Raw genomic sequence first — 12517 nt, 5'->3', positions numbered from 1 at the left:
TTTGTCTCAGTTTTTGAGGCCAATTAAACAAATACATATTTTCTCTAGCAGTGGTTTGGTATGTTGGTTTCAAAGACCTAGTTCAAAGTAAAAATCCCTAAAATAAATTTTTGTTAATTCTATCCTCCAAACTAAATTACCAAATTATATATATATATATATATATATATATATAATTATTATTATTTTTTTTGATAAGTTTCTTTCTTAACTGGAACAGATTTGGAGAATTTTAGCATTACATCACTTGCTCACCAATGAATCCTCTGCAGTGAATGAATGCCGACAGAATAAGAGTCCAAACAGCTGATAAAAGCATCACAATAATCAACAAAACTTTTTCACTGGAGAAGCCAGTATTATGTGTAGAGGATTCGTATTTTAGCCATAAACCGTACTTTCTACAGTAATCTGACTCTGTTCTCAAAGCTTAATTCTGTTACAGGTAACAGAGAGAGGAATGGACATCACTGGCACATACAACAGTGGCTGCTTATCTGCCTCCAGCAATGGGTGAATTAGCGAGTTAAAAGCCCCCTTCCCCCAATGCCCATTCTTTCTCATTCTTCCTCCCTCTTTTTTTTTTTTCAACCAGACAACAAAGGCACATCTCCATGGTTCTCCCATATGAGCCACTTCAGCTTTAGCCCCCTGCAAATCCCTTCATTCACAGGCTTCCTTGCATAGGCTAATTTATGAGAAGAGGGCAGGATGTGCCAACTGCACAGCAAGCGACAAGAAAGGTGAAACCCAGTGAGAGATTAACGGAGGAAGAAGTTGTGCTTATAAATAAATAAGGGAAAAACCTTTACACAATTATGCAACTTGTTTGTGTACATCTATAATACTGATGTCAGATAAACTAATAAATCTATCATTCCTTTTAAAAATCTACACGTGAATTCAGATTTGTCTCACTATTGCTGAAACAACATGAAACCATCTTGACAAGCTTTGATAAAATAAATAAATCAGTAATTAATATATAAACACTGGACACTGCACCAGCTAAATAAAATTAAAGTGTCACACAAATTTACAGCGATGTTCAAAAGTCTGAGACTACATTGTAATATGGGATTTCCAAATCTAGCTTAAACCTGAAAAAATAAATAAAAAATAAAGAAAGAAAGAAAAAAGAAAATTAAAACATTATTACATTAAATGAATACACAAAATACTGTTAGAAAGTTTGGGGCCTGTAAGATTTTTAAATGTTTTTGAAAGTCTCTTATGCTCACCAAGACTGCATTTGTATGCTTCAGAAATCATTGTAATATGCTGATTTGCTGCTCAAGACACATTTTGTATTATTATCAGGGTTGAGTTCTTCTGCTGTATGTTTTTGTGGAAACTGTGATACATTTTCTTTAGGATTCATTAGCTCAAAAGAAACAGCATTTATTTGAAATCGATTTTTTTTTTCTGTAAGAATGTAAAAGAAATCAAAGAAAATAATATAAATAAATACCCTATTATATAAACCCTATTATAAAAACTCTATTATTCTGATTATATAATTTATATAAAAAAAAAACAAAAAAAAAACAGTGGTCTCTGACGTTTTGGAATGAATGTCAGTTCTTAATTATTAAAAAAATATATTTTTTTTATTTATGGCTTAGAAAAAAATAGAAAAAAGTTATGCAAACTGAACATAAACTGAAAAACTCTATTACATAACACAATATTGCGGCCAAAGATGTTTGTCAGGCATTTCCATAAATACCTGCATAATTTTTTTTTCCATTTTATTGACTGTGTCCTGTGCACCTTCCTGCGAGTACAATGGTGTACAAGGAGCATGCAAGTCACGGTGAATATTAGAAGTGTACATACCATAGATGCGAGTATAGGCAGAAATAATGTTGCTGTGGCAACATTGCTGGTGCATTCAGTGAAGGTAGCTATCATCAGACACACGACAACAGCAATTGCCCAGGGAGGAATACTGTGAAGAGGTGACATCTGATCTCCAAGCCATTTTGACAGCCCTGAGACCTGAGCATTGACCCAGCAAAAACAGAATGACCTTTTGTATAGTGTTTAATAAAGAACTTCCGGTTATTTTTAGTCTTTTTCATGTTCTCCCCTTAAAGCATTATGTGTTGTTTTTCTATCAGCTCCCTCTTTAAACTGTTTAGAGGTGGGTGATATGAATAAATTCTTCACCACTATATAAGTCATTTTAAACCAAAATATTTACCATGATATAAGTATATATGGCAAACCCTATATTTCTCAACATTGTAGCTTAAAAATGACTGCTATAATTTGGAAAAAGTTTTTCCAAATTATAAAAACTTAGTACCGGTCGTATTTTCATTGATGTTTTTTGAGAATTGTACACTCTCGCTTAGAACAAAATTGTCCATTCTCTCTCTCTCTCTCTCTCTGGCAAACTTTTTCAGAATTTTTACCTGTGACAACATTTTTTATGAAACCTGAGAAACTATAAGAGGGTTAATCTTCGAAACACAAATTAAGATATTTTTAACTAAACCTGAGAGGTTTCTGTCTCTCCATTGAAAGTCTAAGTAGACAAAATTTAAAAGATCCATACAGACTTTATAAGTGATGAAAGAATTTAAATTTTTGGGTGAAGTACTCCTTTATTTGCCTTGAACCTACAATATAGCTAGATCTGAGAATCCAGAAGATTACTTATCTTCGGTATATATTGTCATATTTCCCAGCCCTAAAGCTTGATCTATAAGCACTACAGTATTATAGACATAACAATATGACTTTCTTTAAAGCTGCTTTGACACAATGTGTATTGTGTAAAATGCTATACAAATACATATGTCCTGGCTTGACTTGAATCAAATACACAAAAACACATTTGTTGTACCTCACTGCCCTTAGCCAGGGCAAAGCCTCCCCCTAGCAGGAGGATAATGCTCCATGGCATCTTCTGCTGTGTCACCTTCCATGTCAGCAAAGTTGGAGTGGGGCCACTTTCCTGCTGGTGCACTATAGACCACAGTCAAATTTATTCAATTTATTAATTAATTTTTATTTTTATGAGAGAAAAAAAATGTTTTTACAAATAATAAAAGTAACAAAACAACACACAATTAAAAGAAACAGAGCAACAGCTTATACTTAATGTCATTATATATAGAGAAAGTAGATGATTATGCACATTGGTAGAAGATTTGCACATTGACGGTGGTCATTGATACAAAAAATGAATGAATTAATGAATGAATGGATGAATGAATGAATGAATGAATAAATATATGTGTTACACTGACCTCTGTCACAGGTCTGTGTTCTCCAGTAGCACAAATGTGGTGGTTTAGAGGGAAAAACAAAGAGCAGGGCAGCTACAAACACCGCCACTGTGCCATCTGTCACAAACCTACACAGAGGTGAGCCATGAGGTTGAACGAGGGGAGCGTTAAAGACAACACAACAAAACACACCACAAGAGTTGATTTGTTTTTAAATTTGACTACCTAAGGTTGTGTTTTAGGTCTCTAGCTGTTACAACCTGCGTTTCTTGTATTTGCCGTGTTGTGTGTGTGCGTGTACGTGTTATTTTCTCCTCCCTCTTTCATTATGTCTGCTCTCTGATAGGATGTCCGCTGATGGGGTGTACGATCGCCATTGGTGGTTGAGACAAGGCATGGCCTTTATAAGGACGCCGCCGGCATTCAACGGGGAGCTCATTGTTGGTTCGGACGCGATTGGGTTGAGAGCTCCTGGATCCCTCCTCCGGCCGATGATCAAATGTGTATTCTCAAGTGGAGTGTAAAATATGTTGATCACGTTTATTTGTTTTCAACTTTGTGTGTTAAGATCGTAGAGCAAAAGGGTGTCCTGCCGTTTTGTTTTACTTATGTTGTTTGGGCTCTGTTTTGTGTTAGGCAGTTAGGGAAGTAAGCTGTATTTGAGGCTCCTTCGCATGAGCTCTTGGAGTCGTGTCGAAAGTCTGATTTGTATTTGGTCGCTGATTTCTATGATGTTCCGGTTATAAAGTGGCTAAGAAGAAGGTTGTACGAGACGTAATTGAGGCGGCATTAATACAGCAGGGTATTTTAGAGTCTAGATCAAACATTGGGGTAGGGATAAATGCGGCGACGGGAGATGAAGTTAACACTGAAGCTCCAGATCCTACGTTGCGTTCACTTAGCGGCGTCAACTCGGAGGATTTGAGGTTGGCTATTCAGTTAAAGCAGTTAGATCTGGAGATTAAACGTCAGGAGCATACTACTCAACTTCTGCGTTTTAGGCAATGCGAGTTAGAGACGCAAGCTGGCAGTCGTTCATTGGGTCTAGTGAAAACTCACATGCCACCTTCTGCACCTTCTTCTTATGTTGGTACCTCTCCGCCTTCTGCGCTTTTGTCTGGGACCCCTAATTTAGATGATTTTGATGTTGGTCGTCATCTTATTTTGGTTCCCGCGTTTCAGGATAATGAGGTGGACTCGTACTTTGGCTCGTTTGAGCGTATAGCCACTGCCTTGCGCTGGCCGAGAGAGGCTTGGCCTCTCATGATGCAGTGCAAACTAACTGGAAAAGCCCAGGAGATTTGTTCCACTCTGTCTGTTAGTGACAGCTTGGATTATGACAAATTGAAAAATGCTGTGTTAAAGGCTTATGAACTAGTGCCAGAAGCGTACAGGCAAAAGTTTCGCTCATATGTTAAAGTTATCAGTCAAACTTATGTGGAGTACGCTCGGGAGAAAAGCGTGCTTTTTGATAGATGGTGTAGCTCCAGCAGAGACGCTAACTTGGAACAACTTCGTGAATTGATTTTGATTGAGGATTTTAAAAACTCGTTGCCGGACAAAATTGTTGTTTATTTGAACGAAAAGAAAGTTTCGACCGTTGCTGAGGCTGCCGTTTGTGCAGATGAGTTTACTTTGACTCACAAAACTCCGTTCGTTGCACGTCGTGAAACATACTCTGTTATGCCTTTGGAGAAGGGTGTTAAAATTTCGAAATCACCTAAGCCCGTGATACCCGTTGAAGCTCGTGAGTGTTTTTATTGCCACGAACTTGGCCATTTGATTGCGATGTGTCCTTCCTTAAAAAAAAAAGAATAAAGGGAAGACAACTAAAAGTGTCGGTTTTGTCCAGAAGGTTGGTGGCCAACTTAGTTCGGATATTGATGTAGCGTATAATCCTTTTGTGTGTCAGGGAAGGATTTCTCTTAGTGGGTCTGAGGAAGGTTTGGTTCCTGTAACCATGTTGCGTGATACAGGAGCTAATCAATCGTTCGTGTTAGCTAGGGTGCTGCCGTTTTCTGAGAAGAGTTATTGTGGTTCTGATGTTCTTATCCAAGGGATTGAATTGGGTGTGTTGAAGGTACCATTGCATAATGTGTACATTCGATCCGGGTTGGTAACAGGCTTTGTAAAGTTGGCAGTACGTCACGAGTTGCCTGTAAGTGGTGTTGCATTAATTGTAGGTAACAACTTAGCCGGGGAAAAGGTACTTCCAATCCCCGAAGTTATTGAAAATCCTGTGTTTGATTCTGTTACTTCCGGTGAGTTAGCATCAGAATTTCGTTCGGTGTTTACTGCGTGTGTAGTTACACATGCGCAAACGCGTAAGTTTGGTGATTCGATTGATCTTTCGGATACCTTCATGGCCACCGAGGGTAAAGTGAAAGTTGAGAGTTCTGTGGTATTGTCTGAGTTGCCCGATCCTGAAGCGCTGTCTATGAGTAGTGGTGCTGAAATGGATTTGGCGGAGTTGCCGCTGTCTGCTGACAAGGTGCTGATTTCTGCTGAACAGAGGAAAGACCCTTCTTTATTGTGCTGCAGGAAAAGGGCGGTAACTTTAAAGGACATTGAGTGTAAATTAGTGGGATATTTTTGGGACAGTGATGTGTTGAAGAGAAAGTGGACTCCAGCAAGGTCGGATGGTTTGGGTTGGGATACGGTTTACCAACTTGTAGTACCTAAATGTTTACGCAGCCAGGTTTTGAGTGTAGCTCATGATAATGTTGCTGGCCATTTGGGAATTACTAAAACGTATTATCGAATCTTAAGTTATTTTTTCTGGCCTGGTATCAAATCTGATGTGGTGCAGTATTGTCGTTCGTGTCATGTGTGCCAGGTTGTAGGAACGCCTAATCAAATAATCCGTCCTGCACCTCTTCAGCCTATTCCTGTTTTGGGGGAGCCTTTTGCTCGGATAATCCTGGACTGTGTGGGGCCGTTACCGCAAGCTAGGTCAGGGCATGTCTATTTGCTCACGCTCATGTGCACGACTACTCGCTATCCGGAGGCGGTGCCATTACGCTCCTTAAAAGCGAAAGCTGTTGTGAAGGCTCTGATTACATTTTTCTCTACTTTTGGTTTTCCGCAGGTGATCCAAACGGATCAGGGAACCAATTTCATGTCTCGACTGTTTAGACAGGTATTGTCCCAACTGAAAATTAAGCATGTTATATCCAGCCTGTACCATCCTGAGACTCAAGGAGCGCTTGAAAGGTTTCACCAAACCCTAAAGTCCATGTTGAGTAAATACTGTGTTGAGTCAGGAAAGGCTTCGTTCATTTTCTGAGGGGGATAAAGTTCTGGTTTTGTTGCCAGTTCAGGGTGCTGCACTGCAAGCTAAATTCTCTGGTCCATACGTCGTTGACAAGAAGCTAAATGACACGAACTATGTTATTCGCACTCCTGAGCGACGGAGAAAAACCCGTGTGTGTCACGTAAATATGCTGAAGCTGTATGTTCGTCGTGAGGAAGATGGGGAGTCAAAAAGCTCTGCTGTCATTCCTGTAGCTTCAGTCGGGTTTGTTTCTGTCAGTGATGTTGATGAAGATGGGTTGAGTTTGCATAATACCCTAGTTTCGGGTGACAGACTGAATAATTCTAGGGTCTTGGAGAATTTAAACCCTCACTTGGTACATTTATCTGACCCTCAGCGAACTCACATCATTAAGCTGATTAATTCTTCTTTGGGATTGTTTTCAGATGTCCCCACTCGTACTCAAGTTTTGGAACATGATATTAATGTAGGTGACCATTCACCCATTAAACAAAGTGCCTACAGAGTGAACCCCGTCAAACGTAAAATCATGGAAGCTGAGGTAAAGTACCTTGTTGAGAATGGACTCGCAGTACCGAGTTCTAGCGCCTGGAGCTCACCATGTTTATTGGTTCCGAAATCTGACGGCACACAGCGATTTTGCACGGATTACCGGAAAGTAAATGCCGTGACGAAGCCAGATTCGTTTCCCCTCCCACTTATGGAGGATTGCATTGATAAGGTAGGCTCTGCACGCTTCGTCACAAAGTTAGACCTGTTAAAGGGATACTGACAAGTTCCCTCGATGGAGCGTGCGGCCGAAATATCTGCCTTTGTTACGCCGGATGATTTCTTGAACTACAGGGTGATGGCGTTTGGATTGCGCAACGCTCCAGCTACCTTTCAGCGCTTGATGAATATAGTGCTAAAGGGGGTTCATAGCTGTAAGGCTTACTTGGATGACATCGTTGTTTATTCGAATACATGGGATGAACATCTGAAAACTTTGAGTATTGTGTTTGATCGTTTGCTAAAGGCATCTCTCACACTTAATTTACTTAAATGTGAGTTTGGTAAGGCAACTGTTACCTACCTGGGGAAACAGGTGGGACAGGGTCATGTTCGACCTGTTGCCTTAAAAGTGCAAGCTATTGTAGAGTTTGCAGTGCCCCGTACGAAACGTGATCTTAGAAGATTCTTAGGAATGACTGGTTATTACCGGGGATTTTGCAAAAACTTCTCAGATGTTGTGTTGCCTTTGACCAATGTGCTCCGTGCTTCGCAAGATTTTGAATGGACTGTTGAGTGTCAGACTGCATTTGATTCTGTTAAAACAATTCTGTGTAGCGCTCCAGTCTTGGCTGCTCCAAGATATGAATGTTCTTTCAAAATGGATGTCGATGCGAGTGCTACTGGTGCTGGTGCTGTCCTGTTGCAGGATGATGAGAATGGGGTGGAACATCCTGTTGGGTACTTTTCAAAAAAATGTCTAAAACACCAACTAAATTATAGCACTATTGAGAAGGAGGCATTAGCCTTATTAATCGCGATACAACACTTTGAGGTGTATATTGGTTCTAGTTCCCTTCCGGTGATTGTATTCACTGATCATAACCCATTAGTCTTCTTGTCTCGTATGAAGAATTCGAATCAACGGATCATGCGCTGGGCACTTTTTGTCCAGGATTTTTACCTGGAAATTCGTTACAAGAAAGGCAAAGATAATGTACTTGCTGATGCTCTATCACGGTCGTTCAATTCTGAGTAAATCTACTATATGTAGATTCTTTGTGTCCGGGGGTGTTACGACCTGCGTTTCTTGTATTTGCCGTGTTGTGTGTGTGCGTGTACGTGTTATTTTCTCCTCCCTCTTTCATTCTGTCTGCTCTCTGATAGGATGTCCGCTGATGGGGTGTACGATCGCCAGTGGTGGTTGAGACGCGATTGGGTTGAGAGCTCCTGGATCCCTCCTCCGGCCGATGATCAAATGTGTATTCTCAAGTGGAGTGTAAAATATGTTGATCACGTTTATTCGTTTTCAACTTTGTGTGTTAAGATCGTAGAGCAAAAGGGTGTCCTGCCGTTTTGTTTTACTTATCTTGTTTGGGCTCTGTTTTGTGTTAGGCAGTTAGGGAAGTAATCTGTATTTGTATTTCGTTATTCGATTAGGTTATTTATCTCTTTTTTCCTTTCTAGATTTGTTTTGTTTGTTATTTTGACCTTTGGGACATCCTGGAGAGATGGTCTTCATTTCACTTGTTTTAAAATAAATCTAATCCTTTAATCTGACTAACGTCATGGATGTGTTTGATTATCGACCGGAGTGATTCGTACTTGGGATTCCATTACCACAACCCAGATTTATTATGCCCTGATAAGAACTATATTTTTACTACCCCTAGACGCGGGGCGTAATAATAGCTCTTGAGAGAGTAGGCTTGCATTGCCGTTATGTTATGATATAGAAAAAGAGATTATTCATAGTAATATAATAATAATCAAATATGCATTCACTCATGAACTTTAAGAGTATTTGTGTGCTTTCTGTTCTCTTTTGGTTTAGACCTTTCACCCAGTGTGAATCTCAGTGTTTTCACAGTTTTAAATCCTCAATCTCTTTGCATGTGACCATCATCAGGAAATGTACACAAATGCTGTTTGCAATGTGGGGAAACTCCATTCACATTTTTGCTGGACATTTGACCTACAAATAAGAACATGTCACAACTGATAACAGGAGAACACGTTGTTTGTGTTAAGCAATGGTTCAATCTGTACATTACACTGATCGTTGAAATTTCCATTACTTTGTTAAATTTTAGAAGCATTTTTCCCATAGACCTAAGGTCATTCTATTAATGTTTTCTCAACATTATGTCTATTTTGTCATGTTTTTGTAAAGTGTTTGAAGATAAAAATGGAAAATGTTTGGAGTTTGTTTACCCTCAAAAGGTATCAGAAGACATCTGATATTTCATTTTGCAGTGACATTTTGCGTAAAACATAATTGCCTTTCATTACAACCAGCAATAAGTACAGGTTTTGATGCAAATAAAGGCATGTTTTAAAGTGATGCCACTTTGCAAAACAAGAAAATGAGAATGTTATCGATGCAAATGTTGACTCAACATTTGACAAGTCCTCTGCACAATCTGACCTCTGTTGCAGTCTGGAAATAAACCACACCATGCTGGTTTTGTCTGGCCAGAGGAGAACTGAAGTAAAGGTGACTTGACTTGACTCAACAAAGCAGAACATTTAATGTCATTTTACAGCAAAATATTGTTAAATGTACTGTTGTTGTTTTGTTTTCTTTCTTTTTTTGAAGTGAAATATAACAAATCTTAGAATTTGCGATGAAAAAAAAAGTACATTGACATTTCCAGAGTGCAGGGTTTTATATTACATATTATGGTATTAAATTAAATTTTATTGTATTATTTTAGTGTCATGTTTGTTATGGTGTTATGTATTTGTGTGCATGACACTGTGCACCTTAGTTTTTCCATAAGCTTGTGGAAAAGCTATATGTGATGAGCTTTGATTCTACATTTGGCTTTCTGATTACAACATAACATCCTAAACAAAGTACAAAACAGATTTTAGTATTTCAGGAGATTGGTATATTAACATTATTTGTTAAAGAAATGTACATTGAAATGTATTTGTTAAAGAAACGTACAAAAATTATGAACATTATAAAATTAAATGTACTTAAATTTACAAAAAAAAAATATATATATATATAGATTACTGTAAATTTAAGTAAATTAAATTAAATTTTATAATGTTCATAAGTTTTGCACGTTACTATACGGATATTCTGGACGTTTTTTAACCATTTTGTCATCTGACAGGTAAAAATTGTAAGCCTGACTGCTTAAAAAAAAGTAATAACGCACCTTTCTTCAAAAAGCACGATTTGAGGCATAGTATCATTAATGTCCATGGTACAACATACACAGTATTAGCGACTGTATTAGTGACACTTGCCTTCGCAAAAACACTACTAAACTATTCTCTGTCTTATTAATGGTGGTGTTTTCATCCTTACTCTTTTTCAGCATTGAAAAAGTGTGTCGCCCAGCCATCCACAAAGCCTGGATCACGAGTGAACCAAAGCACCACGAGGAGGACGAAGAGGGCAAGGACACTCAGCTCCCCAAAGTTCATGGGACCAAGACTCCTGTGCTCCTCTTTGATTACGTTATAGGCAGCAATCTCCTTCTCTGTCTTCACCGTCCCACAGCCCCATGTCTTTCTGAAGCTTAAGTTACACATTAAATGTATATTATATGGTGGTATAGGCATATATGATCCAGTTGAGTTTGATTCATTAAGAAAGGACACTCACTTTACACCCAGGAACACAAACTGTAGCCACAGCCAGGCCAATGTAAGCATGATGATCATGTTGGGGAAGGCAAATCCAAACCATGATGCAAAGTTTATGATGTCTGGATTGTCTGGGAACAGTCTGTAAGTCAAACAAATGTTGATTTAATATGCTAATACAAAAGTAAGCAAAAGGTACATTCTTGTGCAATATGGTACATTTATCTCATGCTTAGGAGAAAAACTGTAATGTAAGGTACCTACTGGTTCATCTGTCCCATAAGAACAAGGTTTGGTCCCGTGCCTGTGAGCGTGGCTGTCCCACCAATGCTAGCTGCATAGCACACGCATAGCGTAAGGCCTTTACACATCTTTAATCTTTCCTCCGCATCTTGAGAATGCTCTTCTGTGTTGGATTCCATTGAGAAGCTGTGGCCATTCAGAGCCACTGTGTACAATTAGAAGTGTAAAAAGGTTATATTGTTTTGGCATATTATAAAACTTTAAACCTTACAACCAGCCTGCATAAAACATGAAAATGCCATTAGACAGCAATTAACCATGCTGATAAATATTTTTAAATGATACCAATAAACTGATATAACCAATAAAGCAAACCTAAAATACTAAAAATAAAAACTAAACCACATGAACAACTAAACTAAACTTTAACAATGACTGTAAAAAATTAAATCTAAACTAAATAAAAAAACAAACAAAATGAAAATAAAATAGAAATAAATATTAAAACGAAAATTAATTAATCTAAAATAAATAAATTCTAAAACTATATTAACTATTAGTATGTATTAAAATAAGAATATGTTGTACTAAAATTGGGTTATTATAGTTAACTAAAACTAAAACCATAAAAATATATTTCATTACTTGAAATAGAATAAAATAAATGCAACCTTATTTCAGTTAGTTGCCACGGAAATATTTTTAATTTTCATGTAGTTTAACTTGATGTGCTGTACTAAAAGCAACAAAAACTAAAACTGAAATAAACATTAATAAAACTATATAGACATTTAAAAAAAATGAATAAATAAGACAAAAAACAACAACTTAATTACTAAAAGTTTAACTAAATTTTAATATTAAGTTTAATATTAACTTGATATTAAAATAATGAAATAATCACATATAATGATAAAAAACCTAATAGTATCTCAGTGACACTAAAATAACACTGAACCATAAATCAGATACACAGATTAAATGTGCATACGATTTTCGTAATTTATGTCTGAACTGGATTATCCAGCCTGGTCTCGTGTTTATACGTAATTTACGTATTAATACGTAACATTTACAAGCACAAAACGTACACTTTTGTACGTTTTTATTAATGCTAAAACGTACAATTTAGACGTATTTCAACGTTTAAAACGTACAAATCGCTACGTATTTTTAGCTAAAAAACGTAAAAATATTTACGTATCGTTTATATCATTAAGATATTCATATCAATGCATTTTTATCATTTTATCAATAAGCGATTTAGATTTTTAGACCCCTTAACCTGCCCCCAAACCTAAACCTACCCATTTTATAGCGAATATGCATTTTTATCATTTTATTAATATGCAATATAGATTTTTAGACCCCTTAACCTACCCCCAAACCTTAACCTACCCATTTTATAGCGAATATAAAAGGATATAAAACGCAAATGACCAAAATA

The 12517-nt window shown here is 37.4% G+C and overlaps 1 protein-coding gene across 2 annotated transcripts in view; it reads right to left on the bottom strand.

Annotated features, from left to right (window-relative positions):
- The window catches only part of LOC107684204 (solute carrier family 13 member 5-like), a 26615-nt gene that overhangs the window by 1633 nt on the left and 12465 nt on the right, over positions 1-12517 (bottom strand). The window contains exons 5-11 of one of the 2 annotated variants that reach the window (XM_016480416.1): positions 11092-11275; positions 10847-10969; positions 10547-10759; positions 3261-3367; positions 2855-2976; positions 1840-2001; positions 1080-1100 (exon numbers count right to left, since the gene is read on the bottom strand). In XM_016480416.1, the coding sequence (XP_016335902.1) occupies positions 1095-1100; positions 1840-2001; positions 2855-2976; positions 3261-3367; positions 10547-10759; positions 10847-10969; positions 11092-11275 (917 nt within the window). In that variant the 3' untranslated portion in view covers positions 1080-1094. Of the gene's footprint in view, positions 1-1079; positions 1101-1839; positions 2002-2854; positions 2977-3260; positions 3368-10546; positions 10760-10846; positions 10970-11091; positions 11276-12517 lie in introns of those variants that run through there. The other variant, XM_016480415.1, reaches the window with a different exon arrangement.

Source organism: Sinocyclocheilus anshuiensis, unplaced genomic scaffold (genome assembly GCF_001515605.1).
Source record: "Sinocyclocheilus anshuiensis isolate Anshui unplaced genomic scaffold, SAMN03320099.WGS_v1.1 scaffold285, whole genome shotgun sequence".
In the NCBI taxonomy this organism is placed as follows: Eukaryota; Metazoa; Chordata; class Actinopteri; order Cypriniformes; family Cyprinidae; genus Sinocyclocheilus; species Sinocyclocheilus anshuiensis.
The sequence above is the reverse complement of the archived record's forward strand: the minus strand, read 5'-3'. Positions and strand labels throughout refer to the sequence as shown.